Source organism: Ostrea edulis, chromosome 9 (assembly GCF_947568905.1).
Source record: "Ostrea edulis chromosome 9, xbOstEdul1.1, whole genome shotgun sequence".
NCBI classification, from domain to species: Eukaryota; Metazoa; Mollusca; class Bivalvia; order Ostreida; family Ostreidae; genus Ostrea; species Ostrea edulis.
In genome coordinates this window covers 49,638,771-49,658,805 of record NC_079172.1, presented here as the reverse complement: position 1 = coordinate 49,658,805, position 20,035 = coordinate 49,638,771, and the positions used below count along the sequence as shown (strand labels likewise).

General features: G+C 34.7%; 1 protein-coding gene across 1 annotated transcript; it reads left to right on the top strand.

Annotated features, from left to right (window-relative positions):
- Positions 1–3,244: 3,244 nt before the first annotated feature.
- Positions 3,245–18,005, top strand: LOC125659235 (putative serine protease K12H4.7). Its single transcript, XM_048890840.2, has 10 exons — positions 3,245–3,506; positions 7,414–7,595; positions 7,742–7,884; positions 10,333–10,428; positions 10,531–10,666; positions 11,058–11,172; positions 11,791–11,992; positions 13,511–13,607; positions 17,147–17,355; positions 17,695–18,005. Exons 1-10 carry the CDS (start codon positions 3,270–3,272, stop codon positions 17,799–17,801), a joined length of 1,524 nt encoding a protein of 507 aa, XP_048746797.2. The 5' UTR covers positions 3,245–3,269; the 3' UTR covers positions 17,802–18,005.
- The last annotated feature ends 2,030 nt before the right edge of the window (positions 18,006–20,035 follow it).

Below are 20,035 nucleotides of genomic sequence, written 5' to 3'. Positions count from 1 at the left end.
TGAATTCAGCAATTGTTATATACATGTACATATTGAATAATCCAAATCCAATTCATGATATCATGTTAATTTATATCTGATTTAAAATATTTTCATATCATTTTTTTTTTATCTAAATGAAAGTATTTATTCAATTATCATTACAACACTTATTAATTCAATATCATTCATGATTCAAAGAATTCATTGAAATTGCTGACTCTGTTAAGGAGCTCGCATATAAACGTCTTTCCTCTATGCTATATCATTTCTTTGTATATCTTGTATCATATGAATTTTAGTTTCTCGAGCTTGTGCGGGTGTTAATCTAATATTAAATTAAAAAAAAAAACCACCTGAATAATCATCATGAAAACAAGGTCCAAACACTAAAAACAAGATTGGCTCGTATGATATGCAAGCTTATTCCACAAAATATATAAATAATTGAATATATAGAAGTATGATTTATGTAATCGAAATTTTAGTCGTGTGCCATTTTGTTTTCAGGAAGGAAATTGAATGCTATGCTTAGACTACATTCAATTAAAGTTATGTTAAGGGGGTAATTTATACATATTAAAAGAGACATTCTGGTTTTGACGTTTCACTCTTCTTTAACTATTGATTTTTTTTTCTTGTTTTCAGTAGGCCTTCTTGTTTTCGGCAAAAAATTTCTACCCATCGAAAAATATCCAGAACCATGTTAATGTATAATAAACAATACATCACATTCGATCCAAGATGCTTCGAAAAATAACACGAAAATTCGAAAATCTCATTGGATTTTGAAATCATCGTCTGTTCTAGACAAATGAAATTCGAATCTGAGTAGATAATTTTCATTTCATATAGAATCTAAAATCATTAAACTAATTTTCGGATAAATCTTACCCTGAACAGCGAGGAATCCCAGAGAAAAGACAAAAGCAAAGCCAATATATTTCATCTTTAAAAGTCATTAGTCAATACAATAGATAAAAATAATTCTTCTTTAAACATACTTTGAGGTATATACATGTACATGTAATATATTCTACATGCTTGTTAATGGCATGCTGTGCCTTTTCATTAAAATTCACCAGATGTGGGCATTAGTTTAATGAAATTCTTTATACTTGTTTATTTTACTTCCTTCCAGTCAGTTTGTTACACTGTGGAATGTTAACAAAACATTGCACTTAGCCATTAGATGATATGCAGATCTCCCAATATTTGTACATCACCTTTCGGTCCATAAAGCAGCCACACTTTCCCCTTAGCATTTCTTTGCCTTTGGTGCTACTAAACACCCAATCCTCATTTGGCAAGCTCTCGGCCGATTCTGTAGTGGTGATATCGACCGAGTGTTGTACAAAGCTTGGGTGTTCTCTCTCTCTCTCTCTCTCTCTCTCTCTCTCTCTCTCTCTCTCTTTCTCTCTATCTCTCTCTCTCTCTTACACACACACACACACACACACACACACACACACACACACACACACACAAACATCCCTCATATATGAATGGACCATTATATAATAATGAATAGATTTGGTCAATAAGCTGCAAAACACTTGCTCCTGCTCTTGCACCTTTGTTTCATATTGTGCAGGTCTCGATCTTTCCTTTGAGCACTCTTTTCTCCCGTCGTTGTCCCCCATATGATATGTATCAGGAGTGGATCCAGGAATTTTTTAAGGGGGGGGGGGCTACCATTATTTTTGGTCTTCATGGGAGGAGGGGTCCATCCTCAAAATGCGTTATTTTTACCGTTTTCAGCAAAATTTTCTGACGAAAAGGGGGGGGTGTCCTACCCCCCCCCCCCCCCCCGCACCCCTGGATCTGCCACTGTGTATGATGGGGTTGTTCTGGCCTAGAAGCACTTGTTCGTATTGAACTTCAGCAGCCACTCGTCTGACCAGTCCCACAATCTGCTGATGTCTGCCTGCAGCTTTATATATCCTACCTCAGTAGATGTCCTTCCGTAAACCTTTGTATCATCAGCGAAGATGAAGAATACAGTGCTTGTCTGCAAATAAAAGAAGGCTTTTGAAACAGAGTTGGATAACGAATAGTATTTAAAATGTCGGCATGGTTTAAATCCAGATTTTAAATGTCAAGGGACTAAGACTAAACACGAAAAATTTATGACACGCCATATTTATATTTATTCCTCTTTTAAGATATCTTTATATTTCATGAGATATCTTCTATTTCTAATAAGATATCTAATCAGATATCTCATAAAATTTACTGTTTATGATATATTTAATAAAATATATCTAATAGACTACATTATAAGATATCTCATAAACTTTATAAGATATCTTGTATATCAAACAAGATGTCTTATAAAGTTGATGAGATATCGTATATACTATATATAAATAAGATCGTCTCTGATAAGATATCTCATACATTTAATGATATATCTTATTAAAAATATAAGATATCTGACATCTTTTATAAGATATCTTATAAAGGATATACGATATCTGATAAACTTTACAAGATATCTTTTAAATTTTAGAAGATATCTTATAAAATTCATGAAATATCAAAGAGGAATAAATGTAAAATACGGCGTGTCATAAGAATAGTCCCTGAGACTGAACAACCATTAACTTTCAGAAACTATGCAACTCTATCCTATCTCCCTTAGACCATGATTTAATGCTGGCTTTGTTTTGGTTTTACTTTGTTATTGGAACAGTGAAGCATATATCTTCCTTTTTAATTTTTTATTACACATGTAAGTTCTGACATGAACTGGCATAGAATGTGTAACAAGTGTCTTTATTTTAGTTTTAAGGACATTCCACACCTGAATTTCAAGATAAATAGAATTTCTGATTCAATCAATATTTTAAGCAAGTAGCTCAGTCTAAATTGCGAAACCACGGTTGCACTATACATTTAAGGTACATGTAGCTCATTACACCAAAATGTTACCTAACAGTTCGTTAAAACACGTCTTTATGAACTATGATTTCACCATCGAAAGAGTGATACAAGCTCTCAATTATTTTATATGAATTTTGTTGTGATTTTTCCCGGAATGATAAAAAAAAAAGTGCTGTGTTTGCAAATAGAATATTCCAAATTTCGCTGCGATTTGATGCATAATATGAATCTCTTTTTAAAAAAAAAAAACGTGAACCATAGATTTCAGTTTTCGAAATATATGAGGGTATATGAACTGCGCGCTTCGTTACATGTATTTCGGCTTGAAGCGTTGTAGTTCCTACCCTCAATGAAGTATTGGTTTTAAAATTACACATGAATCACATGACTTGAAGTGGAATCATATGATAAAACTGGTCAAAATGGCCGCGTCCATACGAAGCGCAGTGAATCTTGCTTTAACTTTGAGTTTTATTTTTATAAGTTTTGTCAACTGTCTTCCGAGGTTCTTCCATGGACGATTAAAGCATGGAATGCTTGGGGCCCCCAAACTGCCCCCAGGGTCAGTACTTCCAACAGATATGTGGTTAAAACAGAGACTGACGCATTTCAACGATGCCGACACAAGGAGTTGGCAACAGGCAAGTTATCTGAGAAGGATGTTGCTAAAATGCGGAAGGAAAAACCGAAAATTGTTATTAGGTCAGCATTCGTAAAAAATAACTTTTTTTAAATTATGAACAAGGGAAGCAGAATTTACAGAAAGAACGGGAAGTCATAATCTGATAATCCACCGTTTCGTATACTTCATACGAAACAAGTCCAGCACAATCTCTTGATTCAGCTGTATAGCTTTTAAAATAGCTTGATTAAGCTAGTCAGTGACGTAGTTAGGTTTTATAAATATTTGTAAGCTGGGGGTCTGAGGATTGATTGATTGAATATTGTTTAACGTCCCTCTTGAGAATATTTCACACATATGGAGACGTCACCACTGCCAATGAAGGGATGCAAAATTTAGGCCTATGCTCGGCGCTTAATATGGCCTTTGAGCAGGGAGGGATCTTTATCGTGCCACACCTGCTGTGACACGGGACCTTGGTTTTTGCGGTCTCATCCGAAGGACCGCCCCATTTAGTCGCCTTCTACGACAAGCACCTATTCTAACCCGGATCCCCACATTTTTCGTATTATGTAATAAAAATTTAACGAAAATATTTGTAGCTATGCCACTGGTAGTTTAGATTGAATTAGATTAAATTTCTTAAATGCAGTGGTAAAGCCAAAAAGTTGCATATAAGTTTTTAATGTGTTTATACTTTGAACTAACCACCATAGTCCATACTATTCTGATTAGAATTCATAACAATACCACGTCATTTTAAGATTTTTCATGAAAAGAGAATTTATATTTTGTTTCTAACTGTCCACTGCCTTGTGCGCATTGAAGCATAGAAAAGTATGATGACTTCACAATGTGAAATCTGATTGCCAATCCATTATTGTATTAATCACCATTGACTTTTATTCTATTCAGAAGATTGGATAACTGCTGCTCAACAACTTAATAATTAATCCTTTAGCGTTTGACAATTGTGAATCAAAATTTTTCCTAAGGGACTTAAGAATAATTTTTTTTTATTTACAATGTGTTGTACAGACTTCAAAGATGAAATGTGTTCACTCAGCGAAATTCGATTTTTATGCGTTTAGAAATTAATTTGATAATGAATTTGAAATAGCTAAATCAAAGTATTTTAAATAGCTCTGTAAAGCTATATAGCTAAATTAAGAGATTGTGCTGGACCTGACTGATGCATATGTATTTTAAAACCATTGATATTTATAATTATTATGGAATATATTAAGCAAATGCCTGTAGGTACCACCCTTTTTTTTCACGGTTTTGTCATTTTGTGATCCCCCCCCCCCCTTAATTGTGACAGAATACTGTATGTTGCTTCACAAATGAAAAATAGAATAAATATACTTTAAAGGACTTGAATTATACTTTAACCCCTTTCAAATTTTATCACTTAATTCTGGCTGACACCTTAAGATTTTATGAGCCTATCCCATGAATAACAGGTCCCCCTTCCAGAAAACAACTTTGAAAAACATGAAAACGATTAAATAATTTGTTCAACATTTTCCCCCCAACATAACTTTTTTGTAATTGAACTTGCTTTTAATATGTCAGTTTCAAGATAAGAGCTCTTTTGTGTAGGAGGTGCATTTATTGGAATTTTGAATGCCTAAGTGGGACAGAGTGGACCAAATGTCAATGAGAAAGATGATAAAATATAACATATTAAAAGCGGCTTCTCTTTAGATATAAAGAGATATAAATGTAAGAAATATTATAACTATTGAAAGAAATATTTTACTAAAGTGGAAACATAAAATCAATGTCATATTTGCAAGTAATATCCTGGATACAGTACGCACGAGCAACAATTTAAAAAGGGACATGGACATGATTTGAGTGGAAATTTTTTAAAATTTAATTTTTTGAGTTTTAATGTTTAGAATGCTTAACTAACTAAGGTATTACTAATGATCAGGAAAAATTTGAATGTCAGTAGTCAAGGTACATGGGAGATACAGAGGTCACAAATCCTTGTTATGTAAACAAGGCACATATGCCATGTTTTTGTTTACATAGGTTAAATAAACCAGTAAAAGTTTCGTTTAAAGCAGATTAAGTGAATTCTTAACACGATGATATACTTTCTAGTGTTTGGCACATCTTATTTTGTTTTAAACACACTATTTTCTATTAAACAGTCTAATGTAAGCAAAAACATGGCACGGGCCTTGTTTATATAACAAAGAATTGCGTAATTATGTTATATCTCACTTACAACTCAACAACTGATATTCAAATTTTGGTTGACCATTAGAAATACTTTAGTTAAGCATTGCAAACAATGAAAATGGAAAAATAAAATTCTAAAATTTTCAGCCCAAATCGTGTCCATGTAATATAAGAATTCCATGTATTTATCTACTTCCTAACTACAAGTTTATCAGTTACTTAGTTTGTATATCAGTCGAATTCTGTGCTGTGATCAGAGTTTTTTTAAGGTCTTGATCCCAATTGGGAAAAATAGTGACATTTGCTTGAAATTGGGAAAAAATAAAAATACAAAGAATTGGGAAGAAAATCAAATCATGTAGGGGGCTGGGCTACAATAGAGGATCAAAGTTTTACATAGAAATATATAGGAATTTTTTTTGAAAAATCTTATTATTATTAACAACAGAGACATAATTACTCAAATCAATATGCAAGCATCCCCAGGTAGGGCAGATATAAGTTTGTTCAAATCATGATCTCCAGGGGTAGGGTAGGTCTAAAATAGGGATCCAAACTTAACATAAAATTGTGCATTCTAATCGCTATAGAAACATAAAAAAGTAAAGTATTAAACAGTAGAGAATGCATTAGTTACCTCAATAATATGCAGGGATCATTGTATGATACAGTTACTGACATAGATATATGATCAGATGAGGACATAAAATACAGTTTACCAGTGATTTGTTTTTACGATCAGGCTCAAAATTTCAAATGATGAATGTAGCAAAATTTGTCCTTGTTGTGTATCGAGTTGTTTCAGTGCAATTAGTTTTATTTCATTAGACTCTTAAATACTGGTCAAGGTAAATGAAATATGATCCATGAGAAACTTGCTCAAAAATAAAGCCATTAGTAATAGCTTGGTGCTGAGAAATGTTTTGTACATTATGAGCTGTGTGTAAATAGGGAACGTTACCACCTTGTTCAACCACTTTTTCACTTAATTAAGTTGATAATACTCAAACAACATTTTATTTTTAGCATTTGAATAATTTCAATTAGGTACTTTTTATGGTACAGTAAATTAGCCATTGGTCTCTTGACATCAAACAAAAATCGTGTAGCAATTCAATGTTCGGACAGATCGCAAATTAATTTGTGGTTATAGGTTAACACATAAAAAATTTTGTGATTATTTTCTTGATTATAATAATTAATTTAAACAAATTATATGCATGTAAATAAACCACATGGGGAATGCTATGCAAGTTTTAGTGCTCAGTTTGCTATTTCCGTGCTTTATATGAAATATTTCAAATGCAATGTGCATGTATGATCCTCTTAAATGTACATTAAATAACTGTATCCCATTTTCATTCTCAATGACCGTGTAGCGTGTGACAGCATGGTGAGAATTCCAGTGTCATTGAAAGCAAGTTTTTTGACTTGCCTAGATGGTCGAGCGGTCTAGCGCGCTGGTTACATGCTGCTAGGAGATTTGGTTCCGCAGGTCATGAGTTCAACCCCGGGTAGGGACGGAAGTGGGTATTCAAATAAAGTGACATTTTCTGTGCTTTATATATATATATACACACACACACATGTATATATATATATATATATGTAATGTTTGCAGGTCGACACATGATCCTCAGGCGAGCGTTAAGGCCCATGAACCTCTTGTTCAAGGGAACATTTTTTTCATAACTGCACATCTTAATATTGATCAATTCTTGTTTTTCCAGAGATATTTTGTAAATGATACGTTCTATAAACCTGGTGGCCCAATCTTTATAATGATTGGCGGCGAAGGAACCGCTAATCCAGCGTGGATGCTGCAAGGAGCATGGATAGATTATGCCAAGACGTATAATGCTATTTGTTTTTTACTTGAGCACAGATATTATGGGAAAAGTCATCCTACATCGTAAGTAAGAGAAAGATTTATTAAGACCAATTTATTCTTTCCAACATGAAGATATTAATGTTAAATTGCTGAATGAGAATTTTGATTTTGGTTCAGAATTTATGCAAATATTACATCGTTACAATGGATTTGACTGTGTTTTGTAGAGATTTAAGTGTAGAGAATTTGCAGTTTTTAAGCAGTGAGCAGGCTCTTGCAGACTTGGCGTACTTTATCCAGTACATTAAAAAGAAATATAATTTACTTTCTCTACAGCAGAAACTCATTACCTTTGGAGGCTCTTATCCAGGTAAGTGCTTCATCTAATGATAAATGGTTTTTAAGAAGGATGCTAGAAATGGTTGTCTTTATTAGTGAAGGTATGATCTTTCCTCATGTGATATATCTCAGATTTTTTTAAAAATCTCAAATTTATTAAATGTTGTGCATGATAAATAGGTATTTAAAAATTCTTGCAGGAATTTTATTCCCTGGATACAATAAAAAGTTTCTATATTCTATAAATAATCAATTATCTATATCAACATGATTTCAAAAATAATGTTGTCAAGGGCAATAACTCCTAGCTATGCTGGTATTATCCATTTTATTAAATACAATAATTTCCCTGATATCCAGGATTAATTTATAAAGTACAGGGTTCTTCATTAGGGTTTAACTCAGGAGGCCGTCCATGATTTGTGTGCACCAAGGTTAACTGAATTGCACCATAGTCAAAATTTGTGGCCACCATCATCATGATAAGAATTTTGATTTTTATTGCATTTTCGTGATACTTATATTTGGGGGGGGGGGGGGGGGGGGGGGGGTGATGCACCAAATGTCATCTAATTTCATTGTTTGTAATGTGTAATAAAACAAAAACATGCTGGATGTTATGGACAAATAACTTCAAAGTGACAATGGTAAACCGACAAATTACACCTCCTGTGTACCTGCAGGCTGTGTCATGTCTGCATGATCAACAAAAGACAATTTCACACCTCCCTGTGATACATGTAATCAATTCACCTGTGATAATCAATTCACAATCGTCTGAGGGTTTTCTTTCTGGTGGACATTACAAAAAATATTAATTTATGGCGAAGTTTTCAAATGCGCAGCATCAAGTTACTGTGACATTTACTAGAGAGAAAAAAAATATCAATTTTTGGAAGTGGATATATATCTAGTATGTACTGAAGGAAAATGTGGTTTTTATCTCCCCCGAATGAAGTTCAGGGGGGTATATAGGAATCACTCTGTCTGTCTGTGCAGATTCGTGTCCGGGCCATAACTTCTTTGTTCTTTGACTTAGGCATACCATATTTGGCACACAGGTGGATCACCATTAGACGATGTGTCGAGTACCTTCATGACCTCTATAAGATCTTGACCTTTGACCTCAAGGTCAAAATTAAAGGTTTTTTACAATGGATACGTGTCCGGGCCATAACTTTTTTGTTCTTTGACATAGGAATACCATATTTGACACATGAGTGTATCACCATGAGACGATGTGTCATGTACCTTCATGACCTCCATATAACCTTGACCTCAAGGTCAAAATTAAAGGTTTTTACAATGGATTCGTGTCAGGGCCATGACTTCTTTGTTCTTTGACATAGGCATACCATATTTGACACATGAGTGTATCACCATGAGATGATGTGTCGAGTACCTTCATGACCTCTATATGACCTTGAACTTTGACCTCAAGGTCAAAATTGATTATAGGATTTTGACATAGTCATACCATAAGACATGGGTGTATCACCATGAGATTATGTGTCAAGTACATTCATGACCTCTTTATGACCTTGACCTTTGATCTCAAGGTCAGCATTATAGGTTTATGCCATGGATTTGTGTTCAGACTGTATCTTCCATTTTCTTCTACAAAGGCATACCATATTTTTACACTCAGGAAAGAGGTAATTTATACCTATTAACAATACCCTTTGAGAGATTGGGGTAAGCAGCGGGTATTCTTAGTGAGCATTGCTCACAGTACTTCTTGTTTATCCAAAAGTAAGTAAGCCATCTTCTTCATTTGTTGGATACACAGGACAGACCAAGTGGCAAGTATCTGCCATTAAATTAAACAGGATTTGCAAATTTACACGTGTTTTGATGTTTTCTACTAAAATTTTATAAATGCTTAAATCTCAACTCCCAATAAGAAATCATTAAAAAAGCAAAGATATTGGTGCAATATCTTTGCACCAAATAAAGTTGACATGATTTTTGTGTCACACACTTTTATCTGTTTATAATGAATAAACATCTGACAGGCACATCATGTGCAGTAGTGGTGCTCTTTATTTGTCAAGAATATCAGGTTTGATGAATTGGATTTTTTTTATAGTTAACTATTATACAATTAAGAAATAAATTTTAATTTTGAAAACACAAAAGAGTATATACTGTGATGCTTCATGCTGGCATACTTGATGAAGCACGTTTGCACTTCATGAAAATACTATACTGAAGTGAAGCGTACGCAGCTGTTCCATATACCCTTGTGTATATTTCTTATACATGTGTACATGTTGTATTTACATTCTACTTTTATATTTGTCAGAATTTCAAGATGATAAAATAGACAAACTATATTCATCAAGATCCATATGCACAATGTTCACATTTGCAATTCATTCGTGAGGAAATGCCTTTCATTACAATTTGTAAAGATATCAATGGCAAAAACATGAAAAATATACAGAAATAATAGTGTGCCTTTCTTTCCTAATACTAGGTTCTCTGTCTGCCTGGTTCAGGGTGAAATATCCCCATCTGGTTGATGGCGCTGTGGCAACCAGTGCACCAATTCTGGCGAAACTGGATTTTAAAGGTTTTGTAATTCAATATGTTTCAAATTTTATTGGCTCAGAAAAGTTTTGTCATTTTATGTGATTTTTTAAATCAAATTTTAACTGTGTGCTTCTGTTTTTAGAGTATTTACAAGTGGTTGTAAATTCCCTTGCAACCACAGGGCAGGGATGTAATAAGAATATCAAAATGGCAACTGATGGTGTAACACAAATGCTGAAGACAGACACTGGAAGGAAAACTGTGGAAAAGATGTTCAAGTACTAATCTAACTTGATAGAAAATTGAATTTGAATTGCTGTTTGCATTATATGTCTACATTTACATTATATGCACTGTCACTATGTTCAGAGCTGCCAATCCCACATTGAAAGGTGATGGAGTGATACATGTAACCTCCATATTTTAACTCTGGTTATTCTATAATTTTAGGATTTCCCCAATTTATATTCCTTAACAAATTTCCACACTACCCTCCTTTAGTACACCCTCTTTCATTTGGGTACAGGTTGACAGCTGTGTTTAAATGGAATCTGTACATGACTTTGTATATGCAGATACATGTATATGTAAATGGTGTACACATCAAACATTTTTTTTCCATGTCACATCTAAAGTTTTACCTAATCCTTGTCAATTTCCTTCTTCCAGGTTATGTGATCCATTAGACACTTCAAAACATTTGGACGCAGCAAGTCTATTCTCCAACTTAGCCGGGAACTTTGAAGGAGTTGTGCAATACAACAAAGATAACCGAGCTTTTGAGGTTTAATATAGTTTCACATGTTGGATAGATTGTCATTCTTAGATGACGTAACTGTGTTATCATTATAGAAGGTTACATCTTACTGACAAAATGGGTGATGCATTATACATGCCACATATGAGGATTACAGTCATATAAAATTTGCCTGTTAAATTTTTGAAACATATCCTTGTTTAGAGTTACAATATATGAGGCTTTGATATTGGGCCAAGTTATGAACACTAAACCATGCATCTTGACAATGTGGGTATTTCAAAATTTTCCCCTCCTGTGATCTGGACCTTTAATTCTATTACTGTAAGAGCCCAGATCTTTATGATAGGCAGTATTCTCATATTCAAATTTCTTTACATTTGGATTAGATATACATGTACATGTATGGTGAAATCTGGTACCCACAAGTGAATCTACATGATGGGTATGCAAAGAGGCTACACTGACTAGGTGGAGAGGGGATAGTGTTTGAATAGTCAAATGTTTGGGGATGAGCTGTTCCTTCCTTGCAATAAGAATTTCATTTAAAAATGATATGCAAAACAGAGTAATGTATCAGTACAGCTCTTCCATCCACTATTGATTAACATTGAAATACATGTGCACGTTCATTGTTTTGATCAGGGTGCCATAGGAACCAATGTGACAATAGAAACAATATGTGGTATCATGATGGATGAGAAATCTGGGTCTCCAATAGAAAGATATGCCAGGGTCAATGATTTGATGTTGTCTACATATTCACAGAAATGTCTTGATAACAGTTATGACAAAATGATTACAGAACTACAGAATGTGTCTTGGAATGCTAGTGCTTCAGAAGGAGGTAAGATATACAGTTATTTACATATTTGTGGGAGAGTTCAATAATTTTTAGGTTACCCGAGTCACTCTGGTGACCTATTTCTACCTGTATTGGCCAGCGTCCATCTTGCGTTGTCCATCATGGTTTAGTAATTTAACATTTTTGGGTCACCGGAGTGACTCAGGTGACCTATTGCTATTGATCTGTATCTGTCATAGTTCATCTTTCATTAACAATTGAACATTTTTAACTCCTTCTTGATAACTACCATTCGAATTCCTTTCAAATGAAGCATCATTGGGACAAGTGGTGGTGGTGGTGGTGGGGGGGGGGGGGGGGTGTTATACATTTTTAATTTCAGGATTGCTACACCTCTGAGGCCTTAGAGGTTGGGTAATAACTGACAAAACTTGGCCAATTTTCTAAAATCTTCTCTACAACTGCACATCTGTAACAAAGACTAAATCCTTCATCATGTAAAGCTACTGTAGATACCCTCTACCAAAAGTGTAAATTTCATGATCCCTAGGGTAGAGGTTCGGACTCCAGTGTGGGGCCAGTCTTAGTAAATGTTTAAATAACATCTTTATAATGCTGTTAATACTAAATTGAAGCTAAATGGATACTTGAAAGGAGCAGGTAGCCCTTCAGATTTGTAAATTTCATGATTCCAGGGTTAGAGTTTTGGTACCAGGGTCGGAGCAAAATGGTTATAGTGATTATTGTCTTTTGAATTATCCTTCAGACTTCTTCAATTTTGCTAATAGTTTATAAAAAGTAAATGCATAGGCTAGCAAAGAAAAGCAAAAGGCATGTACCAAAATTGTTAATTCACAGCCCTAGGGTTCCGACTTTGGGTCACCTGAGTGACTCAGGTGACCTATTGGGTCCAAAATAGACATATACTGTTATGATAACATATGTTATATAAAGTTTTTCATTAGTATATGCATTTTCAGGAGTATTTGTGTTTTAAGAACACATCTTGTTGTATACTGGAGAAAGCAGAACAGGAAAATCATTATAAATTTCATAGGCCTTAGGGCTAGTGATACGTTTAACTAATATTCAGGTGATCGATAAGACCTATGGGCAAAGTGATACGTTTAACTAATATTCAGGTGATCGATAAGACCTATGGGCCTAGTGATACGTTTAACTAATATTCAGGTGATCGATAAGACGTGTGGGCCTAGTGATATGTTTAACTAATATTCAGGTGATCGATAAGACCTGTGGGCCTAGTGATATGTTTAACTAATATTCAGGTGATCGATAAGACGTGTGGGCCTAGTGATATGTTTAACTAATATTCAGGTGATCGATAAGACGTGTGGGCCTAGTGATATGTTTAACTAATATTCAGGTGATCGATAAGACCTGTTGGCCTTTTGTTTAAAGTATGTTTGTAGGGATTATTTATTGTTTTTCTGGATTGTTTTCAAGTAGAATTCTAATTGGCACCATTATCAATTATGATGAATCATGAATGAAATCTGTGTGGAATTCAGGCTGTAATTCATAGTATTTTGTATGAAGGCAGGCAATGGACATACCAGACTTGTACAGAGTTCGGATTTTTTCAGTCGTCAGACCTTGGGGACATACAGCCGTTTGGAAATTTTTTTGATATCAAGTAAGTATGTGTTACACATTTTAAATGAATGGATATTTTGACTAGTATTATTAAACCTTATGTAGAAGATTGACTTAATGAACGTAGTTCTTTGATTGGCTTATTCAGTCATGTGACTTGGGAAGGGATGCCAAAATTCCTTACAGAGACAATCATACACTCCAGCAATATGAAAACACTCTATATTCCTCCTTCAGATTTGTCAGAATTGAACATAATAAGATTAAGGGATTAGAGGTGAAAAGATATAAGATTTTACAACACGGGAGTCTTAAAGTTTTGGATAAGCAAAAAAAAAAAAAGAAAATTGGCAAAGAAGAATGAATTCGATCATTGGAAAATTAGTAAGATGCCCTTTGAAATTATATTGAGGGCCAGGTAATTTCCTTGGAAACCAAATTTCACAATATTTTAGACTGTGATCTTAAGAAAAGCTCTTGTCAAGTCGAATGGGGAGCTCCTGTCCACCTAAATATGTCTAAGAGGTGTGCTGGTACATGTAGCAGAGAAATTCCCTGTTACATGATCATGACATAAGCAAGTTATCTGCACAAAAGCCCCAACCTGTGGAATCTTCATGGATATTCTGCTATGCTGTTATTAATTCTACTTTCCAATTACAATTTACTTACATGTATGTTGAGAGGTATCTTTTACACATGTATATTCCTTCCATCTCTTTCAATTTCAACATCATGTGGAAATTATTATTGAAATGAATGTACAATGTACAGTAAAATATCTGTATCTCGAATATGTGTTATCTCCAATACCCCGCTATGTCGAAATCGATCACCGGTCCTGGCCGTATTCACTACCTGTAGATTGTATATAAATTATTTTAAAAACTCCCGATATCTCAAACACGGTAATCTGATATCTCAAACACGGTAATCTGATATCTCAAACACGGTAATCTCGACTATCCCGTTTATATCTTTTACATTTAAAAAAAGAAAGAAATATATTGATAATGAACAAAGGTTCTAGACAATGGGAGTTTCCTGCATGAAATGTTTGAGACATGAAAATCGGTTTACTTTATAGGAAAGAATTGTATTTCATATACATGAAAACAGCTTCCTGTTTCCTCAGAGAACTTGACTAACATTCTAAGAGTATTGCATAATCAAAATATGCCCCCCTACCGCCCCCCCCCCCCCCCCCCCCCCCACACACACACATTAATTGACGGAATGAATTCGAAAATGTACATTTAAAGGGAGTGATTCACAATTTTCCTCCAAATTTGGTATTTTACTTTAAATAATCAAAATCTACAGTCTAATATGTTGTAGAAGGTTTCACAAAACATTAAGGTTATTCATCATGACGGAAGCTATTTATAGAGAGTTTATTATTTGTTTTGAAAACAAAGATTGAGGTGTGTTATTGTTTACCAGTTTACAAAATAAATGGTCATTGATCTAAGTTTATTATATATATCACATCTTAAGTATGCTTTAGGTAAAATGTGTCATTTGAAAAGTTAAAATTTGTAATTGTACAAAATACAGATGCTCTGAATTACAAAATTAACGTTTCACTTGTTTGTTTGTTTACATAAAAAGACTTGTATCTTTGTTTACATAACACAGAATCAAAGCTAAAATATTGTTCTTATCCTTACATTCAGATGGTCAAAATTTTGGTTGTCAACATTGAATGAGCTATATTTTTTAATTTTTAACATCACAAATGCAAAATATTTCTTTCGAAAAACGTGAACCAGTCCCTTTAATGTTGTTTGACATTAAACTGTGACTTACACCACTTGTACCAAGTCACCATGTTAACTAGAATCGAATTAGGTTGGTGTTTCATTTTTCATACAGTTGACGCATGTAGTATTTATCAGGGATGATATTGACACATGTAGTATTTATCAGGGATGATATTGACACATGTAGTATTTATCAGGGATGATATTGACACATGTAGTATTTATCAGGGATGGAATAATGATTCAACTCATAAACATGTAATATATCCTAAATGTCACATAAATTTTTTAGGTTTGATTACTAGAATTATAAAAACGCTCGCGACGGTCATTAAAACAGGTAGTGACAGTTCCATTGCCAAACGCTCGGCATCAAGTGTGAATTTCACGGGTCCTCGGAGATGACCTTAAAAATGGATGTCCTGTGTCACAGTAGATGTGGCACACTGAAGAACCTTCACTGCTCAATGGCCGTAAGCGCCGAGCAAAGGCCAAAATTTGAAGCCCTTCATCGGTATGGGGAACGTCTCCATATGAGTGAAAAATTCTCGAGAGGGACGTTAAACAAGATACAATCAATCAATCATGTAAAAATAACCAATGAAAATTCGGAACTCCGTTATTGTGCATCGTTCCGTTCGCCAAGTTTCGATGCAGTTCAAAAAACATCAAGTCTAGGTCACTGTTTTTCGCAAAAGAAAAAAAAGTCTGGGAAATAACCATGCATATGCAACACTAAACAACACACCGGTATAGCATTCGTATCTGCAGAATTTTAATTACTTCTAAAGGATTTCTGAACCCTGTTCGTATTACTAGGCCCATTTATTTACTACTAACTAATTATAACTGTTCGAAGGCCGATTTCGAATAGGCTAGCCGAAATTTCAGTCAGGTTGCAGGATTGAGGTAAATTGAGTACTACCGCCTGATCAGACTTCGCAAAGCGATTACAGAAAAAATACTCCCGGTATTAATTCAGATTTAACCACACAGATTTGATTATATATCTTCATTCTACTTAGGGTCAGTTTTTAAATCGAGGTAGGCTACTGACAAACAAGTTGGTGGTGCAGGGGTTCCAACAATCTCATTTAAAGTCAGCATTTCGCAAATTTTGTGGTCGTTATAACGATCTAGTTTGCCAATACAACCTATCATTGGGTCAAGTGCTGGCTGACGTGTTTCATACCGATTGTTAGGCCGTTCTTGGCACACTGATTTTGACTACGGATAACTCCGTTTAGTTTAAGATATAGGGCTCACGGCAGGTGTGACCGGTCGACAGGGGATGCTTACTCCTCCAAGGCACCTGATCGTACCTCTGGTATATTCAGGGGTCCGTGTTTTCCCAACTCTCTATTTTGTATTGCTGATAGGAGTTATGATATTGATCACTGTTCGTTATCTTCACCATTTATCGATATGTTCCTTTTGCGATTAATGAGCTTGAAATGTAAAATTAATGAAGTGACTATTTTTACAATCAGCGACAGAGTTTCGTCGATTGAAAATTCCTACTTTTACAGCCTTTCCATCGGAACACGATCCTAATCCCGATGAATATAAAACGTGACAATATTTCACACCTATGGTTCAAACGTTACGAAATTCGCCATTTGCCACTCTGAAAATACACTGCAAGTTTCAAATTAATGTTCACAATCATAACGGGAAAAAATCTGGAAAACCAATGGGACAGACTGACTGACGGACAGACAGAGAAGAAACTTATAGTCCCCTTCGGTTTTGCAAATTGGTAAGGGACTAATCCAACGGATCAAAGAAGTGAATGTTATATAATTGGATTTTTCAGCTTCTCTGTTCAACAGTGCATGGACATATTTGGACCCAAGTTTAACCAGGATCTAATTCAGGCTGGGATAAACAGAACTAATACAAACTATGGTGGCTATCGAATGAAGGCCACAAAGATTGTTTTTCCAAATGGATCCATCGATCCTTGGCATTTCCTAGGATTTACCAATGATCTTTCTAAAGAATCTCCAGCTATTTTCATACAAGGTTAATTGAGTATTTTTCTTCTCTATAAATAATGTAGACAAGAATGAGTAGGCACTCAAGTGCATTATAGCAGAGCAACTAAGCAGTATAAGTCCTGGATTGACAGAATATTACATCACTGATAATTTACTAGTACTAATATTAATCACTATGATAATTTACTAGTACTAATATGCTTAACTCATAATATATAATCATACTTACGTATATTACTTTATTATTACTTTGAATAATGCTTACTTTATGAAGTTGAAACAAAATGCAGATATTGGAGATCAAGCACAGCTGTAAAACTTCACATGAAACAGATTCTGGTATTAGATTGTTTTGTTTTTTCAGGGACAGCGCATTGTGCCAACATGTATCCTGCTGCCAGCAGTGACTCACCACAGTTAGTTCAAGCACGGACCAACATACAGAAACTCATTGGAGTGTGGCTGATGTAAAAGAAAAAAACTAATCACACACTTAATGCCTACAATTTCAGAGTACAGATGTACTCATGTTTTCAAAGTATAGGATATGCTTGTACATGTACTTATTTCTCTTAAGAAATTCATCATATGTTTAGAAACATTTAACGTGATTTGATGTGAAATGATTGTTGCTTCGTGTGTCAGTCATGCTGTATTAAAGGTCATATGACAGTTTTAAATATTACTATTTGCTATTGGTATATATCAATGTAAAATTTGCCATTGTCTACATACTCCTTACAGATAAAATTAGATCCTTTGATCTGCTCATGTATATCGCTACACGATTTATTAGCCAATGCGCTGATTGGTTGGACTAAAAGGTAGATTTGACCTCCGTATGCGATTTTGTTAGATCCTTGTGTATCGATATATGTGAGCGGATCAAAGGATCTAATTATACCCCCCGCAACAAGTTGTGGGGGGGGGGGTATACTGGAATCGGGTTGTCCGTCTGTCCGTCCGTCTGTAGACGCAATGGTTTCCGGACTCTAAAGCATTATCCTTTCCACCTACCATCACCATATCATATATATGGACTATCCATGGGATGAAGATGTTCCCTATCGATTTTGGGGTCAAAGGTCAAGCACACTGGACATCGAAGTAGCAATATGGTTTCCATTTAAATTCTTTAATGGCTTTTTTCATCGCATGGAGATGCTGTGTTCCTAGATACCTTTTGGATCATAATACTGAAGTTTTACCTATTACCAACACCCTTTGGGAGATTGGGGTAAGCGGGGGGTATTCTTAGTGAGCATTGCTCACAGTACCTCTTGTTTTAATTAGATTGAACATTACCAAACAGTTTGTAGACAGTGACCCATATAAACATTATTTACTGGTAATATTGCCAATTTCATACACGCTTTCCTCGCAATATTTGGGTATTTACATCGCTATTTATATGCACTGGTGGCAAAAAGATATAAAACTCAGGAAATTTGTCATCATTAATTTAAATGTTGCCCATGGTGAATAAATTAGGCCCCCAAAAGCTAAGTTTTTAATAATACCTCACAGTACTTTCACAATCCGAAGGGTGCATGTGACGTTACTGTACCCCGTGACTACATGTACCTACCTAATTACATGTAACTAGACTTTGTTTTTTAAATCGGGGCTTAGATTTAAGTCTGAATTGTTGTTAATTATCGCAAAATTTCGGCGAACGAACTATTAGAATTAATTACTATAAGCATAAAGAATACAAAATGCATATAATTTTGTATACTTTGAAAACATGAGATGTGTCCTTTAATGGAGCCAAATTCATACCATTTCCCTCAAACAAAGGCATAAATGCAGAAGACCTCTGGAGAATTCGTACACAGGAGAACCCGTACCCAGTTGGGTACGAGTTCTCCTGGAGAAGTCGTCCCCGGGTTCTCCTGGGTACGAGTTCTCCTGATACCGTACAGAAGTGTATGCTGTAGATTGCCTTATGCCACAAGCCTCATAATCAGCTAAATGTCCACAACATAACAAAGATACGTATATATGGACTAGGGTATGAATCGTTGTTTAATGTAGTACGCAGGCATTTACAATTCAGGCACATAACATCGTTTTTCCAGGGGAGCACTTGTTGATACGGAATCTTCAATTTTCATGCATATTATTGTTTTTTAATTATCTCAACAGGAGAGTGTAATATAGTGTTAGTAAATTATAACCGAAAAGAGATTCTTTAAAAAACAATTTGTTATTATAAGGGGAAAAGGGGGTCGATATGTTGTCACACTACATGCTTGGCAGTTGCAAAGTTTTAAAAAACAAGAATTTTAAAGTGTTGGTAAAATGGGTTGTAAAAACCGGGCCGGTTCAACTGCATAATCCGATTTCTTTAGTTTTCTTCGTTGATATATCATTGTTTGATTTGAAACTTATAGAATATATACTTGGTAATACATTTAGTCTTCAGCACAAAATTTAGCACATAATATTACCTATGAATAAAGAATGCAATGATTTTTATAAAATCTGGTTGGTAAAATGGGTAGCGAGACCAAAAACACATATTGTTGTATATTTTCTATGAACTATGCACCTGCTGCTGGAAAACTCGCTTTATCAATTCTTATAGAGTTGAATTTGAAACATTATTTGACAATTTAATTGCTTTTTATTTATTGGCGATTTTCCCCAAACTCCGTACAGCGTCAAATTTCCCCTACGAACAATGATATTGGAGTTGTAGC